The 21825-nt window shown below is 40.2% G+C and overlaps 1 protein-coding gene across 5 annotated transcripts; it reads right to left on the reverse strand.

Annotated features, from left to right (window-relative positions):
• Positions 1-1720: 1720 nt before the first annotated feature.
• ATXN7L3 (ataxin 7 like 3) lies at positions 1721-18810 on the reverse strand. 5 transcript variants are annotated; one of them, XM_072414714.1, is made up of 13 exons: positions 18615-18810; positions 16756-16873; positions 9938-10070; positions 8562-8733; positions 8089-8207; positions 7722-7744; positions 6766-6811; positions 6470-6501; positions 6095-6166; positions 4671-4714; positions 3630-3701; positions 3402-3535; positions 1721-2184 (listed from the first exon to the last, which is right to left on the reverse strand). In XM_072414714.1, the coding sequence occupies exons 2-13, from the start codon at positions 16804-16806 to the stop codon at positions 2123-2125; spliced, it is 960 nt and encodes a 319-aa protein (XP_072270815.1). In that variant the 5' UTR covers positions 16807-16873; positions 18615-18810; the 3' UTR covers positions 1721-2122. The 5 variants fall into 5 exon arrangements, with proteins under 5 accessions (XP_072270815.1, XP_072270814.1, XP_072270813.1 ...); XM_072414713.1 differs by having other exon boundaries at positions 1721-2808; positions 6095-6163; positions 8110-8207; positions 18615-18806; XM_072414712.1 differs by having other exon boundaries at positions 1721-2808; positions 8110-8207; positions 18615-18806.
• Positions 18811-21825: the final 3015 nt, after the last annotated feature.

Genomic DNA, 21825 nt, shown 5'->3' on the forward strand with positions numbered 1-21825 from the left:
CCTTTAACTGTATTAGAGCTGCACTATTAACATGAAACAGTCCATTAACCATTTTCATATATGAAAAGCAAATCCACAAAAAATTTTGCCAATTTGCATGAATAAATCCCTGCTTCTCTCTTTAGAAGATCACAAAAAAATAAACAAATTACAAAGTCTATTAAAAATTAAAACCTTGGGAAAAGACAAGAACAAGCAATTAAAACAATATTGCAATTGGAAAGAGTTGCCCCTAATTTTGCCTAAAATAAGATTTATCTTTTTTTGCAAATACTTTACTTATTAGTTGGTGGGATTAGAATCAGTCCCAATTCCTGAAGGGGTCAGACAGCAAGCTATAATGACGAAACAGACGGTCAGTGACAGCACCTTTTGCTCCTTGAGTCAGCGAGCAGCTGTCTCTGCAAAGTGTTCACCGGCTTGGAGTTCCTACTCACTGCGGCACATTTGTCTGGCAACTACCTTTATGCAGGACAGGGAGAAGCAGTTCAGCAATGGCGGTATCATCTGTGGATTAGTAATATTTAAACATCGATAGAAGCTGGCTGCAAAGATATCTATAGTGACAGTCTAATCCCCCCCATCAGGCCCTAAGCTATTTACCCAGGTTGCCTTTTGAATAACTTGCCCTAGCAGAGATCAGGAGACTGATAAATACAATACAGCATTGACACCTGGGAATCACAATTACATATGTGCTCTTTAGGTGAGTTTCTTAACCAGGGATTTTCAAAATGTTATAAGGGGTTCCTTGAAGAAAGAGCAATTTGTGCATCCCAGGTCAGTTTAACTGATAGCCAAAAAAGATCCTTAGTATCAGTAAGGGTCTTCACAAAGCCCAACAAATTAAAAGACATTACTTCAATATAATGTGAGCTATGGATGTAAAAATTGTAGTTTCCTAAAGACCTGAAAGATATTTCAAGGGTTGCCCTATGGTAAAAAGGTCAGGAGAGGTTGCTTTAGATTAATGTAAAGAATGTGCTAACTAAATGTTCTACGCATGAATAAGTCTTCAAGTTTCTTTCAACCATTTATGAACACAAATTCTGGTGTCTTCAGGTTAAGCTACCACCTACAGGATTGGGACACTAGCAGACACGGAAAGTACCAGCCAGCCCTCCCCATGTTTTTGGGATTGTGCTGCGATTAAGGAAATCTTTTCTTCAGCTCTGCTATGTTTAAAACGTAACTATTTTGTAGGTAACACTTTATAGTTTCTGTTCAATCACTGTTGGAACTTTCCCTCTAAGTGTAGTTATTCAGCATAGCCAGCCTACATTATAGAATAAAGCCGTGAACTGGAGTATACAGGAATGGCAGGGAAATAGCCTTTATGCATTGGGGTTCTGGTAGAAGTTGCAGATCCATTTCCAGGTGCCGAGTCACGGGCATTATATTATATTGCTCTGTAATACTAATGGCAACACTGATCCTTAGTAGGTATGGTGAGTGAACATTCACACCCTCAAAGCAGAAGAAAGAATCACCAGATGAATAAAAAAAAATGATTAAAACAGCCACCACATATAAGGAATGGTAAGCTGCAATATGTTACTATTTTGGCACAGTGGAAGTTATTAAAAAAAAAGTTAGCATGCACTAAGGAATTCTTGCTATTTTACTGGGGGATTATTTCCACGTACCTGAGCACTTGTCAAGTCTGTTTTATTTATTTACCTTCTCCCCCCTTCCCCTCAGGCATGGCAAACACAATGAGAACAGTTTAATTTGTCTTTATCACAACAAAAACAATCACCTGTGTGAACACTGTCAGATTACGCCTACAGCAAATTGGCCTTTCCTTTACCCGTCTCTGGCCAAAGTCCCTTTGACTTTACATGATGCTATTTCATCAAATTACAATGTGACGGATGCATCCATTATAAACATTTACAATGAAGCACATGGGCTTGCAATGAAATACTTAGTGTGAATTGTTTTTTTTTTTGTTTGATTTTTTAATACGTGCAAGATATCCTTTAACCCCTCCACCTGCCAGGGGCAGATACACTTCGATGCTACTGCCCCTGGCCAGCGCCAGGGCACGCACACCAAACACCTAGAACACTTAGTGCCGGAAGTGATGAGGTCACGTGTGGTTTTTTGCAAGTCTTCAAGTTTACGGCCTCGCATTCCAGAAAGTTCCAGAGATGAGAGTTACAGCACGGGGAGGGCAGAGCCCTGTCGCCACATGGAGAGAAAAAAAAAAGAAAATAAAGTCCAGTTATCCACTGAAAGACCTAATGTCGCTATACGACACAGCAGCAAAGGTCTAACACTTTGACGAGAGGAGAGCTCTTTTCAGGCCTCCCGCTCTCTGTGGCCCACCCCCCGCTCTTTTTCACCCCAAACTCTTCACCGAAGCCAAGTTTCCATGATTGGGCATGACGTTACTGGCAGCCAGGCAGCAGAGATAAGGCATACGCAACATGGTAGAACATGGAGATGTAAGAAAAAGCTTGATGGAGAATTGTATGCGTCTTTCTGTAGTACAGACGACACTTTTCTTCACAGTAGAAGGTTTATCACTTAAGAAAGATGGGGGGGGGGGTGAGCCCATTCTTAACCATTTGTAGCCAATGGGCTATGAAGGCAACCACCTGTGTAAAAACAGGCCCACTGGCATCTGGTCTATAGCATCACAATGTCCTTTGTCTCAATTAAGTTCACTGTACATTCCGGGTGTGTGAGGGGCAGGGGCTTTAGGTTTTTTCTTTTTATTGGCACCTCCACCCCCTGCGCTGCCCATGCTGATATGTCCTGGCTTTTTCTTTTTGGGTTTCCGAGTGTCTGAGTTATTCGTGCCTGGGAAGCAGCAGACAGAGAACAATTCATTAAAAACAAGTTATTATCAACAAGTTATACCACAGATCAATAGATGAGAATTGACCTATGGAAGTTAATGTATAAAACTCAAGAACGGGCAAAAAAGGAAAGAAATGTCTTATAGCAACCAATCAATACCTAGTTAGATTACCTAATATAGAACAACAGTTTTGTCTAAGGGAGCCCCCAATTCATGGTTAACTCAAAGGGTCATGTACAGCCACGGATCCAATAAGTGCCAAAGGAACAATGTTTTAAATTTACTGGCCGCAGACAATGGGTGTTTCAGAAACCCAATCAAACCTGCCCCAGTGCTACTCTTTCGCATCTGACACTGAACAGCAATTCTCAGCTGTCAAGAGGACAGCGGCAATATATGCGTAAATCAAGCAGCTATAGCAGCCCACAATATCAAAAACAGACACTGTGTTATTCTGTGTTTGGCATCTGAACAGTGCTTAATAACCTTGCTAAATTTGGTATTTACGCATTCATCTGCAGTGTGATCTGATTGTACAAAGACAGACACATACAAATAAAAAATCTGCCCTCTTCCAGGCTAACTAACTTACTGGCTTTGGATGAGGCAGAATCTGATGGAGAGATATCAGAGGATCCATCCCATGGAATCCTACTCATCAGGCCCTGCCCTTCCACCACATCAAAGCTGTCATTGTCTGTAATGCCGTCAGGTTCTGGGAGCGACCTGTAAGAGACAAGGGGGCTGTGTAAGAAGTGTTGTAAGAAAGGCCATCAGCTGGCACCACTTCTTATCTAATGTGCATGACTACAACACTTACGCAGAGGAGCCTAGCAGGTAAACTCTGACAGATCGACGCTGGTCATCTGTATGTTGGGGACATCGCAATGACCTGAAAGAAGGAGGAGAAGAACACAAGAATACTGTGAGCTATACAAGGCATTGATTTAATTAGTTATTTAGGTTTGTCTGTAAAACAGTGTGAATTGCTGCCAGTGCCAGCAAAAAAAGCAGAATGGTAACTTTTACATACACAGGTAAACTACTTGTATAGAAACAGTTTCACCTGACACACTGGTGACTTTTTCCCTCTCCTGAACTTTTGCCATTTTATCTTTCCCTTGGATTTTTAGTAAATCTAGGGTCTTCATTTCTGGCTGCAAAACAACCATATTTGAATATTTTAAAAGGGGTGATTTTTTTCTATACCCACTGAGGATTTTTTTTCTAGAATAGAAACATGCAGGCCGCCATTCTTGCAATCTATTTTATAAATGATAGTTAAAAAGACCAATACTTCCAAAATCAACTAAAATGAAAGGGCTGCTAACTAGGCCCCAACAAATTTGCCATGACATGATAGAATTAGGATATGGCCTTATGTCTCTGACATGACTGTCCGTCCAGGTAGAGTCCAGTTATCTGCTCTGCAGACATGTTTACCAGGAAGGGTGTCTATTATTCTCTACTAGTTGTGACCAGCAGAAGGAAGGTAATGAAAGTGTAAAGTTGGAAAACTTTATCTATTATGGGAACAATTTTCACCAGCCAAAGCAGATCTGGTGGAAGTGTCACTTTCAAAGTTAAAATCTGCATACTTTGCTCAGGTAATCAGATTTTACTTGTTGCACAATTTTTCCTGCTCAACAAGTCCTTTTTAAATTGCAAAGGAACAACAGCAATAGTTTTTCCTACTGAAAGGTTTCCTTATAAAATGAAAAAGTTGGGACACCAGTAGGAAAAGCCAAAAGTAACCAGTTTTTCTTTATCAGCAATAAAAATGATTTCTTTGGTTGAAATCTTTGTTTCAGTTTTCATAAATCATACATTGATGCTACATGCATTCACCTATCCCACTGACCTGGTGCACATCTTCTTGGTATGTTCTGATATGACTCCACATTGCTAGAAGAAAACAAATCCCAATTCAGAAAAAAAAAAAAAACATAGCTTGGGGGGTTGGGGACCAAATGTAAATAGTTCATGCAGAGTCACTGAAAATGCAACCAGGTAAAGGGAGAGTTTTCTTCCATGAAAAAAATGGAAAACCTCCCACCACTTAACCATATGCATCAAGTGCTCACACCCATCCTATGGGGGATTCTGCCATGGCTCAGAACTTTTTTTAGCACCCAAAATGTAGCCTGATAGAAAATTAATGACAAGGAAAAAGGAATAGGTGGTCACCTAAAGATGAGTTACAGCCAGACATGTGTAAACCCATGGAAGGTGTATCCTGGCTCAGTAACCAAATAAAGATTTAGGGAAAGAATTAGATAAAGCTGTGGGCAATGAAGAGCAGCAAGAAGTGATAATTCAGCTAGAAGTTAGTTCTGGGGAAGGTGAGGCAGGCTTTGAACCACCGTATTATATTGTTCCTGCATAGGGGAAGTTACTTGTTACTTCGTAGTGATATCTGTCATTGAGTAAGGAAGTGAAATTTTTGGCAAGCCATTTACATTTAAATTGGATGCAGTAGAAGTCACCATACACAGGTTACTGAAGCTATAAAGATCCCGACAACATTTTGAATTTTCACAAAAGAAAGAGATAAGTAGTTGCATCTTATGCTAAATAGTAACAGGTTTGCATCTTTTGAACACTTTAGGCTGACATCTGATTGATCAGTTCCCTTCACCATTCATAAGCAGTTCTAATGTTGCAAGAGCATGTTACCACATGAATTACCCGAGTGACTCAGCGACAATAAACTGGTATTGAAAAATGGGGCATGAGCATGCTTGTGGTGCCACACCCCATAACTTGTACACTTACATAGTGTTATGATGGTTACAATGTAACAGACAGATTGCTAGAAAAATTCAGATTATTTGAACACTTGTGCATGTAGTTATTGTTCAGTGCATCAGAACTATGAAATCACAAAATATGCGGCACCAGAAACTTCTAGAAACATATTGTTTCAAGCATGATCAAGCAATGTCAAAGAACAGTAGCCATCTGTGGGTAATGTTTTGGGTCTTGTTTACCCTTTTTCAAGCTAGAAGATAATACAATTTTAAAGTATTGATCTCCAGCTGAACTTGATGGACTTATGTCTTTTTTCAACTTGACTTGCTATGTAACTATATACCAAAGGGAAAATGAATGCATGGATAGGCAAGAAAGAATAAACCTGAGAGGTGGCACAAACCTTTCACCCACACATTATTATTTTTTTTTTTAAAAGGGAATACTTTTTAAATACACACAGATTCCCTAGACTGTATAGATAATATAGAAAAACTAAATCTAGCATGAGTCATGAATTCCTGCAAGTCTTACCGTCGTTAGCAGTGTATGAAGCTCTTCTGGTCCAAGGTTTTCATAACTAATTCCGGAACTGCTACTATACTGCTAAAGGAACACACAATTAATTTGTATAATTTAATATATATTATATATATATATACACATACACACACACACACACTTAACTGGCTGTACATGATGTTTAGGTAAATGGCTGAAATGTTAGACTTGGGCCCAGGGGACATGCAGCAAGCTCCTTGTTACCCAGCCACACACTGGATCACATTTGCAGGAACTGATAGTGTGGCAACTGGCACTGGGGTAAATCTGATTTTATTAAGTAATGAACTGCCTTTCTACTAATAATAAACCAAAAACACAGGCGCTGAACAGGAACCAGAACTGTACCTTGAATGGGTCAGTGTTAACCGAGAGATCGCCTAAAGAAAAAAAAAATGTCTGTTTAGTTAAACATCTCATCAATTGTTCTACATCTTGCCAGAAAACTAAACACTTGACTTGAGTTTAATTTAGGTTCCTATAAACCTACATCTTCATATAACACATCATTCACTCTTTATTACCCCAAAGACTATGTCTATAAGGTAGTGGCTTGACCATGACAAAAGTCAACCAATGCCCCATCTGATTACTTCCCAACACTGCCATCTTTACACCAAGTGAACATAAAATATATGTCATACCGTTTTTGTGTTTTATGGACTTTGATCTCCGTGGAGAATTTGGATTCTGAAAAGAAAAAGAAACAAATTACCATAAGTACTAATAATAATAATAACAAGACAACCTGGTAAAACACTGGAAGGAGCTATAAACATAAAACAAACCAGCAATAAAAAGTATTCTGTAGATCATTGCATTGTGTAGTGACTAATGGCCCAACAAACCAACATTTACTGCTTGCTAAGTGTGTAGAAAGCTCTGCAGATGTAACTAGCTGCTGCCCAATTTATTCTTTAGACAGACCCCAGAGGACAAGCCTAAACCGACAGATATCCTTTGACTCTTAATAGATATTTCGAACCCAATCTAGCCAACCCTGCTAGGTGACAGTACAAAAGAAATCCTATAGGTGTAGTTTTAGCTGCCCATTTTAATCCTTACTCCCACAGGTGAAGTGGTAAAGCCCCAGATATTCTTTAGATATAAAAAAGATCTTTAATAGCATTAATAATACAAGGGAACCTCACACTCACTGTAGTGAACATCTCATGTTTAGGGTTTGAAAAAGTCAAAGAATTAGCAAAACATGTCCGGTTTTACATTTTTTTGTATTATAGACAGTCAGGACCTCTAATCATTTCTCTAGGTTTCTAACCCAGTATAGGTGTAAAAAAAATATATAATGGTAGATTGGCGAGATAAAATAGTTTAGAGTTAGGAGCATAATTACTTATTAAGTCGATCTGCAATCCTACAGGAAATGTCTGAAAAGTTACTGAGACCAAGCAGTAGCTTGAAAATCTACTTTTTACCTTAACCAGCTACCTTAAACACAAGCCAGTTAGCTGGCCTTCTCCCATCCGGACATGTATGACAAAGATCTAGAAAGACCCAAGGTGCAGCTGCACATAATCCAGCCTATATATACCAACATTCACACATTACAATCCAAACACAAAATTTAATAAAGTCTTACCTTTTCTGATTTCCTCTTCTTTGCTGGAAATGGGGGAAGTTGTACAGCAGATACAGAGAAGGAATGAGAAAAAGAACAGAGATATATATAGCAGCAGTGACAGAACGGAGCAGGAAAAAGAAAGGTGCACATCAAAACGAGACAAGATGCAGATAGATGAAAGAATGACAAAGACAATAAAATCGCAGTTTTGTCAGAATGAATGAAGAGTGAACATTGGTTGGGAAAATTAAACAATGATCAGAAGAAGGCACACAGGTAGAAAAAAAGGGAAGGGATAAAAAAATAAAAATAAAAATTCAGACCAGGTTCATGAATCAATCACAGAAAAGTTGTATGTAAATAAAGTACAGCACAGGTTAGTTACCTCCAGACTGACTAAACGCACCTTTCTTCTCCGAGCCATACGACCAATCATTATCATTTACATCATCATTATCTTCTTGGTCGCTTTCCGATTTGTTCATATTGTTGCTGCTCGCAATCCTGAAAGGTAACATGTCAGTATTGGTTACTTTATCCTAAATAGTAAGAATGGTTTTAGGCCTTAGTTTAGATATTGTAGTATGAAATGTCAAGACTATTAGTCACAGAAGCTCCAGTGGGCTGCTAAATGACAGGAGGAAGAGTTTGTTCTGAACTTCGTAAGATGCACAACCTCAGAACAGGGCCCAGCTAAACCCCCATAGAAAAAAAAACAAAATGATTTGCAATATTTTAACAATCTAGTTAAAGACAGGTTCACTTTAAACCAACTGTTCAAATGTTGTTAGTAACTGGAGTGGGTTAGTAACGGAAATCCTTGCTAGATCCAGAGCACAGAAAAGAGCCTCCTCGTACCTGCGATTGGCGATCCGGCTGCTGTTTCGGCCCATGCCCAGACATTTCTCAAGGTGAGGGGCAAAGCGTGAGGCTGCTATACTTCGATTGCAATTTGGACAAACACACTCTTTGCTCTTCCATTGGTTGTAAACTTGACCAAAGATGTCCACGCCTGGCTGGTCTATGATTTCTGAAGTGTGGGGAAAGAAAATAAAACCATGTAAAGTGCTAAAGGGTCAAAAGAAAATAGCAGGGGGTCACAACATTTAAGAGACCTTGTTTCAAGCATTTTATTTTACCAACATTAATGTTTGTAGATTAAATCTGTGGTTAACATTCTGTAAATGGGATTTAGAACATCTACTCAAAGGAGGTTTTTACATGTAAATTGCCTGGGACTGTTGCTGGGTGTCACAATCTTGAATGTGATGTCAGAAGTTTACACAGACTCTGCCTATCAATTGAAACTCTATAGCAACTTCAGGTCTAATACAGAGGTACAGGTCTAATAAATACATTTATCAAAAAAAAAAAATCCAAGTAAATAAATTATTGGAGATTATCTACAGAGTCTCTTTTAAAAGGAAGATTCTATTTAAGAGATCATGACACACTGCTGCTATCAGCGTATATACTGATGCTTATCCCCAATCACTGCGCTTAGTGAATGGCCTACAGACAGCAAAACCTAAAAACAATCACACATAGCATGCACTACATATCGAGTTACTGTACAGAGAATCCATCATTATCCATTAACAGTATCACTGCTGAGCAAATACCGAGACATGACAAAGAATAAGCTATATAGTTTTCACTTTGTCTAGATGACTAATTCATTTGGCCTTGAAGCAAATAAAACCAAGTGTGGGCTGAGGAAAGTATGCCATGTTGCTGCAGAAATTGGCAGGAATCTGTAATCCTATAGGGCATGGTTTACCACCATTATATGTTCCCTGGCTAATAGCACAAACCATGTGTCACCATCAGCGGGGCCCTTGCTTTGATCAGTAAGGAATTTTGCGCATGCAGGGCCACCAACCTAACTAATCTTTTAAAGAACCATAGTCCTTCCCCTGGGCTTTTTACAGGATATTTGTTTCCATACTATACAAAAAACATGAAAGAGATTGTGATTGGTTAATAGTTGTCTCTGCTGATCATATTAAATCATGAAGTAGTTGCAGAATTTTTCATGGTTAGAATCCAATACTGCTAGAAAATAATAAATGGCCCACAAGTGCAATGAAGCAATAGATCTCCCATTACCTGCAGCCTGGTAAATGAGAGAAGAAAACTCCCAACAAAGTTTAATTCTTCCGTTATCTAAACACAACACTATCATACTCGTCATAGTGGCGACTTTTTTTTATTTAAATGGCACACAAGCTTACCAAAGTCTTTCATGCTCTCAGGATCTGTCTCATCCAGCAGGAAATAGCCGCATTTAACAGCTCGATGAACCTCAAAGCTTAACCCCAAACACGTATCCTCCACCAGGTCAGTGTAAATATCATGAGCAAGGGCCTAAAAGGAAAAAAAAATAGAATAGAACAGGTAAAGGAATGAGAATGATTTAAGAGTCCCTGCAGGAGACAAATGTCTAAAACAAAAAGTTCAACAAAATAAACTTTAAAGCCGTTTTTTAACTATTTAAATTCACACAATTGGGTTGTTTGTCAACTCAGGAACTGCATCCTGTGTAAAGACTTCCATTTTTTTCTGATCCTAAGAATCATACTTTCTGACTGACCACAGCAGGAAAGGTGACCCATGTTTTCTCCACTACAGTTCTGTATCACTTAGTAATCTTGACTGGATGGTAAAAAGAGAAGCAGCAGAATGATGAACTCCTGTGTCACCTTACTCTGACCTCAAGTTGGAATTTCCCCTTACTGCACCAGAACTTTTTGGTTCCTTAGGTTGCCTTCATCCCAAAATCTATGTTATAACCTGAACATTTAATTTCTGCAGGAACAGAAAAGGATATCTGCTGAACCTTCCAAGTGCTGCCCTATGCTCTGTACACTCATTCCTGCAATCTTCTCTATTTAATAATCAACCATCTACAGTTCACTACACAACACCCTACCGCCTTTAGTGCTCAACCCAGAAATTTTTTGGAGCCGAGTGGGAGTAAAATTGTAGGCAGGTGGCAGCCCCTGTATTGTGACCCAACTCTTCTGTAACCATTCAAAAACAGCTGAGTGGTCACTGAAAAGTGCCAGGTGGTGTGCCCAGCTAAAAAGGTTTTGGGAGAACACTGGCCTTGTTATGAGTCAAGGAGAAGGAAAGTTGTTCCTTGTGTGTGTTACTGGTAAGATCACCAAGTAAAAAAAAAATGCATTTGGAAGGCTCGAGAAATCTTTATCTTCCGTTCTTGGACAAACTAGGACCTTACCAATGAAGAATACAAAACATGACAAGTGTAATGCAACTTGGTTTTGTTTTGGGGAAGTTGTAGTTGTGTTTGAACTTGTGAGATCCCTCACCTTTGGAATTTAGGAGAAATACAAGACACAAATGTATAAATGTACCCAAGACCAAACTATCAGATTTGGTTGAGAATTTATATGGTCAGTTAGGCCAAACAGCACATCTTCAGCCAATACAAGGAACATGTTTAGAAAAATGCTGCAAGCCCACTGCGTCACAATGCAAAACGGTATTAGTCTTTCACTTCCTCCAGCAATGGAATGCAAGATTGACACAAGCTTCCTGCAGCAGACACGGCTCCCACAGCCATACAGTTTAAGGAAAAGCAAAGCAATCTCGGGCAATCCCCAGTCCTCTGCTGAAACCAAACTCTCACCTTCCGGCTGTATCGATCTTTTTTTCTTCTCAGTCCTTGTGCCAGTGTCTGCAGTATGATAAACATTTGCAAATAGCTTTTTATTCAGACTAGCGCTGGGACTTGGACCAGCCAGAAACTGTGCCAAAGGGGTTTTTGTTATATTATTATTAAATAGGATTTATATAGCACCCAAAAAAATTTGCAGCGCTGTACATTAAATAGGGTTAGGCAAATGACAGACGTATACAGACCGTGACACAGGAGGAGGAGAGGACCCTGCCCCGAAGAGCTTACAATCCAGGAGGGTGAAGTAACACACAATAGGAGGGGAAATTATAGAGATGTTTTGGGCACTTTGATAGCCTGCGAGCAGCAGAAATAAAATTCAAAAGGTTAAACCTCTGAATAGCCCTATACAGACACATAAGGAAAAATGTGCACTACAAACCTTGTAGCAACCGTTTTGGAGGTTTTTCTTATTTTTATGCATGTGCCCAAAGAGATTTTGTGGTGTAGAGAACTCAATTGGCCCACACTGAGCCCTGACCTCAAGACCATTTTCTGGGTGTATGGGCACGAATTATCGTATAGCTGCACATCAGGGGACCCCATAATATTATCCATTCTTTCAAATAGCTGTGATGGTCCGGTATCCAAAAAACATAATTGAGCTAACCGTGCCAAAAAGACGCGCTGTCTAGTCAGTCCTACAATAGCTACAAAATATTTAAAGAATTATGCCATATCCTTTGACTAATAGCATTTATTGTGGTATCCAGTGCACATCAATGGGAGATACAGCATCTTGGCGGTGTCAGCAAAGAACCTGGATGAAGACCACAACGGAAAGGGAAAAAGTAATCCAGCATGCAAGTTTATTTTGCTGCAGTCCTTTCCTTTTGCAATAAAAGGGCCCGACTGGTCTCAATTTTTTACTGTTTAAATTTAGCTCCACTTTAAACAAAGGATGCACCATGTAAACTATAAATACAATAAGTTTTTTTGAACTGAAGATGCAGAGACTGCACCTAGAGAACCGACTACTGTACTTTAAATGGAATCCAGTGCAGTAATGTTGGGAGCAGAAACATAACAAAAGCCCCAATTATACAAACCTGGAAAACTAAAAGATTCAGGAAGTGCTGGCAGGGTGTGACCCTTTGAGCACAAACTCAAGATTTTCTTTGTGCATATTGGATACAATCATACATTTTTCTTTCTAGCTTTCCAATACAGAGGATACAGAAGTATGAATCAGCAGCTTGCTGATTAATTTATTATCAGGTACATTTTATACCATCTGGAATGGAAACTTGCTTTAAAAACTAGCTGACTTTATTATTTAAAACCTAATAACTATACATTTGTAACAAGCCTGCTCATATGCCAGCGAGATAGCATTTATTCCTATGGAGAGGCCATCCTTGGGGATATAATTCTACTCTTCATAGAAATGAATGAGATTTTCTCTGTGAATGAGTTTGCAACACCAGTTTCGTGGCTGAATCCCACAGGAACAGAAATAGGTGGGCGTAAGACTTTGGGTGGTGTAATCATACAAATTTATGGATGTTCTGAACAAGCTTGCAAGGGTGATGTGAAAATACCCAGAATGGATCATCATCGGAGCAAGACCCAACCTCTGCACACAAGCCCCAGTCAGACAGCCCATCTCTAAGGGGATGAATCAATTGTATGAAATGGATTTTCCCAGATGAAGTCCCAGAGTCCCTATGAGAGAATGTTCAGTTTATGAATATGCAAGACTTAAAGAGACAAGCATTTGGGTTTATGCCTACAGGATGATGCAGCAATAACTCAGAGAAGGACTGGCATTGCTGAGCTCATTATGGATATGCAAGCTGCTATGCTGATCCACTGGCTGGAATATTTACCAACCCAGGACAAGCATGCATGACAATGAAATCTAACTGCAATGGTTCAATGTATTGCAGCAGGATGATCATCAAAGGGGACAGGTGACTGGCTTCCATCCAGATGATCTGTTCTTTACTGCACAGAAAACTACCATCCGAGTCACTATTCTGTATGTTACCAACAAGCACTTACAATGCCCAGTAAAGAGATTTTTGCTCAGACAAACAAAGGTCATTTCTATTGTCAAAATTTTCTGCAAAAGCTGAACTGGGCAAATATGGAGGTGAAATATATAAAGAAAGGTAGTGTTCCTAAGAATAGAAAGATCTCCGTCTATCCAGTCATGATATTTTCAATGCTCTACCCCACAGCATATCTTTGTCTGTTAGAAGAATTCTGATCTTTGCTGCAGTTTCACTTTTTGTATAGGTGAATAGGTAGCACACCAATGTACTGATCACTTTGGGATCGTCTCCTATCAGCATGCAGAACACCTGACTGGCTTCTAGTGCTGCTACCCCCACGCTCTGAGCTTTGCTGTATCTATAGGAGGCTGATATCAAGTCTATATAATGCACTGCTTGCAGATGCATTAATGTGTGCCTTTGTTTCCTGCCTAGAATTTGGTTATAAGACACTTGGAGAGTATGAGAATATGATCTTCACATCTCCTTACAAAATCTATGCAGCACAAAACAGTGAAGAAAACCAAACCCTCATATGATAAAGGAATGGTATGAATAGGTGCAACACAATAGGACTCAGTCAATTGAAGAGGGAACTCTCCAGCAGATTTAGCAGATCAAACCCTTGTGTCCTCTCCTGCACACTGTCTGTCCACACATCTGATGTCTCCATGTGTGAATCCTCCAACAGAAGCCAGCAAATAATCAATTTGCATCCATCTATAAGCAAAATTTTTAATGTTATGGAATCCAAGTCCAAAATAAATGTCAGTAATGGAGTGTAGATCCTATTTAAAAGTAGCAGATTGTAAATGTTGTTCCACCACTGGGAGAAAAGCTGATATTTTGGAAAAGTAATGCTTTTATATAGTCATTGACATTCTTCAATAACAAAACCAGGGACTGGAAATCAATGAATGAGCAAAGTTTGGTTAAAGAGAAAGGAAACATGATCCCGGTGTCGTCTTAAGAGAGGGACAACAGAAACAAGGTCAGGTTTGCCTTGATCTGTATGATCACTAGTCAGCTGTGTGTGCAGGCACCCCATAAATCAGCATTTTCCAATCGTGGGCCACTGGAGTTCCTGCAGAAGTTGCTAGGGCTTCCTTGAGCATAGAGTGATATTCTTCACTTGGATAGCAATGTAAGAGGAATTCTTGCCACTGACCACCACACTAATGAACTTTGAGCTGTGAATATAATAATCATAGCAGGGCTTGCCTGAAAGCTATTTCAAGGGTTCCTGCATGTTAAAAAGGTGGAGAAAGGCTGCAATGAACTCAGAAATAGCCAGACCTTTACACCATTACTATCTCCATTTAACTTTTAATTTGTCAGAAAAAAAATTAAATGGGCAGCACAGTGGCTCAGAGTTTAGCACTCTGCAGCGCTCAGTCCCAGGTTTGAACGTCAGCCTGGACACTATCTGCATGGAGTTTGCAAGTTCTCCCGTGTTTGTGTGAGTTTCCTCCGAGTACTCCAGTTTCCTCCCACATTCCAAAATCATGCAGTTAGTTTAATTGGCTTCCCTTAAAAATGGCCTTAGACTGTATTAAAAAGACATATGACTATGGTAGGGAAAATATATTGTGAGCCCCTTTGAGGGATAGTTAGTGACTTGACTATGGACTTTGTACAGCGCTGTGTAATATGTCATATATAAATACTGTGTAGTAATACTAATAATGATTTGACAGGCAGCTAAAGCCTATTGTAGCATTGTTTGGTAAGAGAATGGCAAGTTAAAGGTAACAAAATTTAGGAGGCGCTGGAATTTCACATTTCAGCTTCAGTACTCCAGTATCATGAAATACAATGATTCTGGTGAACGCAGGACAGAGACAGATTTATTGAGCCCTGATGCAGGGCGATTCTGCTATACCCCAAAAACAAAAACTATCATTCTTACTGAGCAGCCATTTGCCAGGCCCCATCACCATTACATGGGTGAGCAGAGGTTTCTGTCTGGATTTATATGTCTAAAAGTGGTACATTGTCTTTCATGAAAATTTATTTTATAGTATAATATAATAGTATGAATATAATAAAGTTTGAAACACAAAATCATGTCAAAGTTTGTTATTACATTTATTATTTTGGCATGATTTTGTGTTTCAAACTTTATTATACTTATACTATTATACTATAAAATACATTTTCATCCAGCGTATAGCATTCAATACTCTCGGGGAACGTCAGCACACTCATAAGCGGCAGATCGGACAAAGAGGACGCAGCCAGAGGATGGGAGGACACAGGAGGACTCCAGTGGGTCTAAGAAAGTCTTTATTTATTTAGCTACCCCAAGTGTGGCTCGGGGTTACCACTATCAGCTGTTTTTTTTTTTTTAATCCGAACCACACTTGGTGTTACCTTACAGGAGGTTAATCCTGTCTAAGCTCCAAGAAGAAGCGACACAGAGCTAACACAGGACTTGGGACTTTTATAGCAGAAAAGCACATAAAAAGGCTGACCGGGTGGATGCTCTGGAAGAAAAAAAAGTAACTTTGCCCTTAAGACGTACTTAAACTCAGAATTTTACTTTACATAAAAGGATAGGCAACCCTTTTATTTAAAGTAAAATTTTTGTTTGCTTTTTTTTTGATAGAAAAATAAATAAATAAATAAAAAAGGGTGCAGCACTGCCCTCTTCATTCCTGATCACCTAGCCGATCAAGAATGAATGGGAGCGCAGAGCCTCCCAGGATAACTACGTCACCTATCCCAGGAAGCTCTTGGCTGCTCCTTCTGCACATGCCTGAGCATCCCAGGCATGCGAAGAAGGAGCCCTTTCTTCAACAGAAAAAAAAATAACCAATCTCACATGCGCAGTGAGATCAGCAAAGTTTTTTCCCAATCTATGTCACCCGATCTCACACCTGTGCAATGGGAGATCTGGTGACACAGAAAGAACAACCAGAAAAAGACAGAAAAAGAATAAAAGATGTCGGCGTGCGGGCCGAAGACAAATACCGGGACGAGGCAGGAGCCAATGGACGAAACCTCCAGACGGATCTGCGGGATTGAAGGCAAGTGTGATTTTTTTGTTTTGGGTTTACTACTATTATTCAAAGCAAAATAAAATATTTGTATTCAGATACTGCAAATGTAGTTGCAGCAAGTGGCCACCAATTTAGAATGATTGCAATTTGCTTATATTAAAAAACACAAATATTTGCTCCACAGCCAAATGTATCTTCAATTGACTGAAACGCCCACCTCCACAAAAATGGGTTCCTAAGTTTTTCATGAGGTTATGAAGCCTTCGACAGGTTACACGAGAAGCCTTGGTAATGGGTAGAGGTCCTCAACTTAACCCAAAATAATCCAATCTGTTAGTGAGAGCCATCCTTACCTCTAGTTTACTGTTATCCAGGCCAGATAGAGACATGTCTTCCATTCTCATTTGCAACCAGCACTTGGGGGATGAGGCTGCCTGGCCAGGCAGAGAACAGGCGACCACTCCCCCTTATCTATACAAAAGTAGACAAAAAGAGGGAACATTGATCACACGCATGCATTAAAATGAGAACAAAACAAAGTTATACACAAGGAGAGAAGACTGAATGTGCTCTATGACTGAGCTACACAAAAGTTGGATGGTCAATAAAAATGTAAAGCTTGGGCTCTTTATGACTGCACACAGCAATATAAACAAAGCAAAGCTGACATTATATAACATTTAAAGGAAACCTGAGAGAAGTAGACAATCCGATATCCCTTCCCCAGCTATGGCGAGTCAGTTACATGACATTCAGATCCCTCCAGATGTTTAGCAAGCAGGTCTGAGTCTGGGATGGTAGTGGGCGGGTTGTGTCCATACCAGGGACAGAGCCAAGGACCACCAGTTGGCGAGCGCTGATCTATACCATAAAGTCCCTGGATATTTACTAATATCAGAGGAGGAACAGCAAGAACCTATAAAGCCTGGAGAGACCCCCCCTCCCCTCTGTACCTGTATACCAATAGACAAGTCTTTCTATAAATACCTCTACACATTTTTAATTCTTTGGGGTGATATGGTGGTCACGTCTATTTGAATTGGTGACCCGATAGGAAAGGTAGAAGAAACAGGCTATGGGTACCATCATGTCCCGTCTATCTTTATACTTTTAGACTTCATCACGCCGATGAACGCTACACCAGACAGCTATAGCCGATATCAGCCAACATTCAGGCAATGGACGAGTTATCCTCACATGACCCGGCCTTGGACCAATGAACAAAAGGCTTCCCTTGCTCATGCCAGAAGAGTGGTTTGCGCATGCGTGCTGAAGTTTATTCAGTCCCAGCACACAGGAGCATGCGCAACCCAATATATTCAGGGGAAAAAAAAGATTGAGAACATTCTGTTTTATTGCATAAGAGACATCCCAAGTCCCTCCAGCTATAAAAATCCCACCAGCTCCCAATTTAGAAACTTTAGCTCTGCCTTAAACCCCCAACCTTCACCTTTAGTACTTCAGAAATGGAATGTTTGGGGGGAGGCTTTTACTATGTTTTAAACCTGCACGTAAAAAAAAAAAAAAAAATTATAAAAAAAAGTGAACAATAGTAAAACCGGTTTGTTAAGTTGAAATGAAAAAGAAGCGGGAGCTGGCAGCAAAAGGGTTAAAGGTGACAGCCATGGAGGTAGATACAAAAGTTGTGTCCAGCCTGTCCCATGATTTGCAATGCTCTGTCACACCACAAGCAGGAGACTGGACTATACTCCGTTACAGTTCAGTAACACCCACAGGTCTCGTCCCTCCCCCAGCCTGTGATTGGGCAGTAATATGAGAAGCAGAAGACAGACAGGTTCATCTCTCTTATCTCTCTCCTCCTATCAGCATGGTTCTATTTGGGTTCCGATCAAGACGAAGTGGCTGATTGGCTCCCTATAAAGCTTCCATTTATTGATGTACTGTGTATGGATTAGTGGTGACAGGGCCTCTTTAATGGAAGACTTCACACAGCACACTCCACCTACAAGTGAAATATAGAGCTCCTTGCACATATACAGAGCACAGAGGGGTTGGAGCACACACAGCCATGGCTGACAGGCATGCTGGGACTTGTGGTGCTTCTCCCCCAGTCTGTGAATGTCATTTAGTGGCAGTGCCATGCCTGTGCATTGCACAATACAGTACACACTCCCACAACCCCCTCCCACCTCTCACTCACAAAGCCAGGACCTGTGAGAGCAGCACAGCCCGAGCCCCCCATTGTTCCTACCCAGCATTAGTCCTGTCTGCTCTTCTGTCCGGTATCCTCAGCACTTAATAGCACCAACCGCCATTTTACCCTGCCAGGCGGCCTCAATCGCCGGCTGAGAACATCGATCCTAACGCCACGCCCACTCTGGGCGTGCCCGCCTGAACACCAGCAACATCCACGCTCGGGGATCCACTGCGGTTTCCTCAGGACTGCAGAATTACGGTGTTGCGAGGATAATGATAGGAGAAAACAACAGCGGCCAATAGACAGGGAGGGAAAAAGGGTTCGGAGCCAATGAGAAAAGAGGGGCGGGGTGAGCTAGTTGATAAGGTGCAGGTCCGTAGGAAGGGGTGGGCGAGACGATGTGGTGTTGTCATAGGAACAGAGCAGAGAGCTGCACAGAGTATAGGCATTGTTGTGAGGAGTTTCCTGAGCTATAACGATCGATATTACTTGATGCAGTATTAGAGCATCCTCCTATCAGGCCAAATCTGAACAAGCAGTTATATAAAAGCTGTAACATGTTCACAATAATTAAATCTATATATATATGAGTGTATATGTCCCCATAGGGGAATTTCCCCCAACAAGCCAACTATTTCCATCATTTTGGAGCAGTTTGATGACTGACGGATAATTAGTAAATGGTTGGTGACACCTCCAAACCCAAGAAAAGTAACTCGTCATTTTTAGTTTATAGTTTGGGGTTTCTCCGCAGGTTGCTCGGGGTTCCTAGGGCACTTTGGTGGATAAAATTCTTCCCACTGGCCATCAATATAACAATTATTCTTCCTACTGACCAAACCAATATTCTGTGAGCTGTGGTTATAATAATTATAGACATGGATTTCCTGAGGACCCTACAAATATTTTAGAAGGTTCCCCCAAGGTCAGAAAACGTTACAGATCATACGGACTGTATGGTGGAAATAGAGGTTACAAATGGCCGAAAGGAGGGGACCTTCCCATGACCACCGGCTTCCACCAGATGTGATGGCTAACAATCAATTGGCACTGGCACTGGACATGTAGTAGACTTTAGACCAATGCCTCATGCACATGCGAGTGATTCAAGACTATTGTTGCCATTATAAGATCATGTTGGTAATAACTTACTATGTCTATATGGTTTTATTTAATAATAATTTCCGTGGTGGTCTTTTTTCAACCTCGCTAGCTATGTGCTACGGTCCACTGTCAACCTTGGCCTTCTTCTCCGGTCATCTCCCGGATGCCACCCATGGCATCTCTTCATACTAATGGACCGTTGGTTATCTTCCACATCCTCCAACCATCTCATACAGGGCTGACCTTTCATTCTCCTTTCATCCGACTCTTCCATTGGAGCCTTTGTTGGATTCTTTACATTCTTTTAAACATAGCCTAACCATCTCAAGCTTTCAATTATAAGGTGGACCTATGACTGAGACATGACGTAAGCTGCCATTGGTGACCTGGTTTTAGAATTTCCAGCTTTCCTGATAGGTGTTATGACCTTCTGTATTTAATCCCTCACCCAGAATGAAATTGGAGGCCAAATTTGATAAAATATTGGCATAGGCAATTAGGCTGCTCATCACAACACAATATTGCAATATTTTGTATTGCTGGTGACATAAGCATCAGCAATTATCGGGAAAACAAAGACCCCATTTGATGTGGAAATCATTACTGGGATGTAGCAAAAAGGCAGAAACAATTATAAGAGCACATTTAGGCTTCTATATTTTAAAATGAGCAGAAAACAAGGTGGGTGGGGAGGCCCAATTAAAGGGAAGGGGGGGGAGGTAATGTCAGATTTACCTCCTCCTCGCTAAAGCTCCAGCACCTCTTTCCTGCGCATGTAGGCAGTTCTGTCCTCGGGTGGACCTGCTCTTCCAGATTCAATCAGTATCGCCCCTACCGTCAGCAAATTAAATTAGTAGAATCTCTTTCTGATTGTAGATCCAAGCACTTTGCCTCCAAATGTTCTAACTGTTACCTATGTATCCCACAATGTCACTTTCCAGGGCTTAATATAATGTGTTACGGGTGACACACTTTAAATAACAGACAATGGGTCTCGCTAAATGATCTCACCAAACCAACCCCATAAGCTAGATTTCTGGGGCTCCTTGCAGTTTACATATTTCTTGTGCTTACTACCAGGATCGGACTATACAGGAACCTCTCACTGAATTCGAAATTAGACATTTCATGTTCTTTCAGCTCTCTACAATTTAAATTTAGTTTTTAAATGCAATAAACCTTGGCTCAGTGGTTAGCACTCTGGCCTTTGTAGCGCTCAAACCCAGGTTCGAATTTCAGCCAAGACTCTATCTGCAAGGAGTCTGTATGTTCTCACAATGGTGTGGGTTTTCCTCTGGGCACTCCGGTCCTCTCCTACATTCCAAAAACATGCAGTTAGGTTAGTTGGCTTTCCCCAAAACTAACCTTAGATTGTGTTAATGACATATGACTATGGTAGGGACATTAGAGTGTAATCCCCTTACAGGGACAGCTAGTGACATGACTATGGACTTTGTACAGCGCTGTGTAATATGTCGGTGCTATATAAATACAAAGAAACAATAATAATCATAATGCTTCAGGACCAAAAGACGTACATGAAGGATATTATAGATAGTTACATAATTTCCTTTTTGGTTGTTAGCCCTGTGAGAATATTAACAGAAGGAAGTCATTTGTTGCCATCTAGAGGTTTTTGTTGCATTATACATATTTAGTATAAATAAATATATAAATATATATATATATATATATATATATAAATAAATAAATGCAGTTTCTGCGATGTTGCACTATTGTTCCATTGATTTATTTTAGGTTGACAAATAATATAATCCCCAATATTGATAACCCTGATATATTTTAACCCAGATATGGAATAATAAAAAGAATTTATAGTTCTAGGCTTGACAAAAAAAACAAAAACCCAAAATATGTTGCTTAGTAACAGACTTAGGTATTACAGTAATAGGAGGAGCTGTCGTAGACGGCACTATTCGGCAAAGCTAAGACTTGTGCAGGGGTGCGAAGCAGTTTGCTTTTAGGTATGCTAGGCCCTAATTCCAGAAAAGAATTTAAAACCTAATTAGGATTTTGGAATTATAAGGTATTGGACTTTAACTGCTGCCCAGCTCAGGCAAATCACTCATATTCAGTATATATTTGGACTGAATACTTGACTTTCCATGATTTGAGTGTTTATTTTCAACTTTTTATATAT

Source organism: Pyxicephalus adspersus, chromosome 6 (assembly GCF_032062135.1).
Source record: "Pyxicephalus adspersus chromosome 6, UCB_Pads_2.0, whole genome shotgun sequence".
NCBI classification, from domain to species: Eukaryota; Metazoa; Chordata; class Amphibia; order Anura; family Pyxicephalidae; genus Pyxicephalus; species Pyxicephalus adspersus.

Bases quoted from the DNA above. Each gene is read 5' to 3' on its own strand.
- ATXN7L3 (XM_072414710.1), bottom strand. From the start codon at position 16,806: ATGAGAATGGAAGACATGTCTCTATCTGGCCTGGATAACAGTAAACTA. The intron at 10,071-16,755 runs GTAAGGATGGCT...TTTTCCTTTTAG, and splicing joins TGGATAACAGTAAACTAGAG to GCCCTTGCTCATGATATTTA. The intron at 6,812-7,721 runs GTAAGACTTTAT...TTTTCTTTTCAG, and splicing joins AGAAGAGGAAATCAGAAAAG to AATCCAAATTCTCCACGGAG.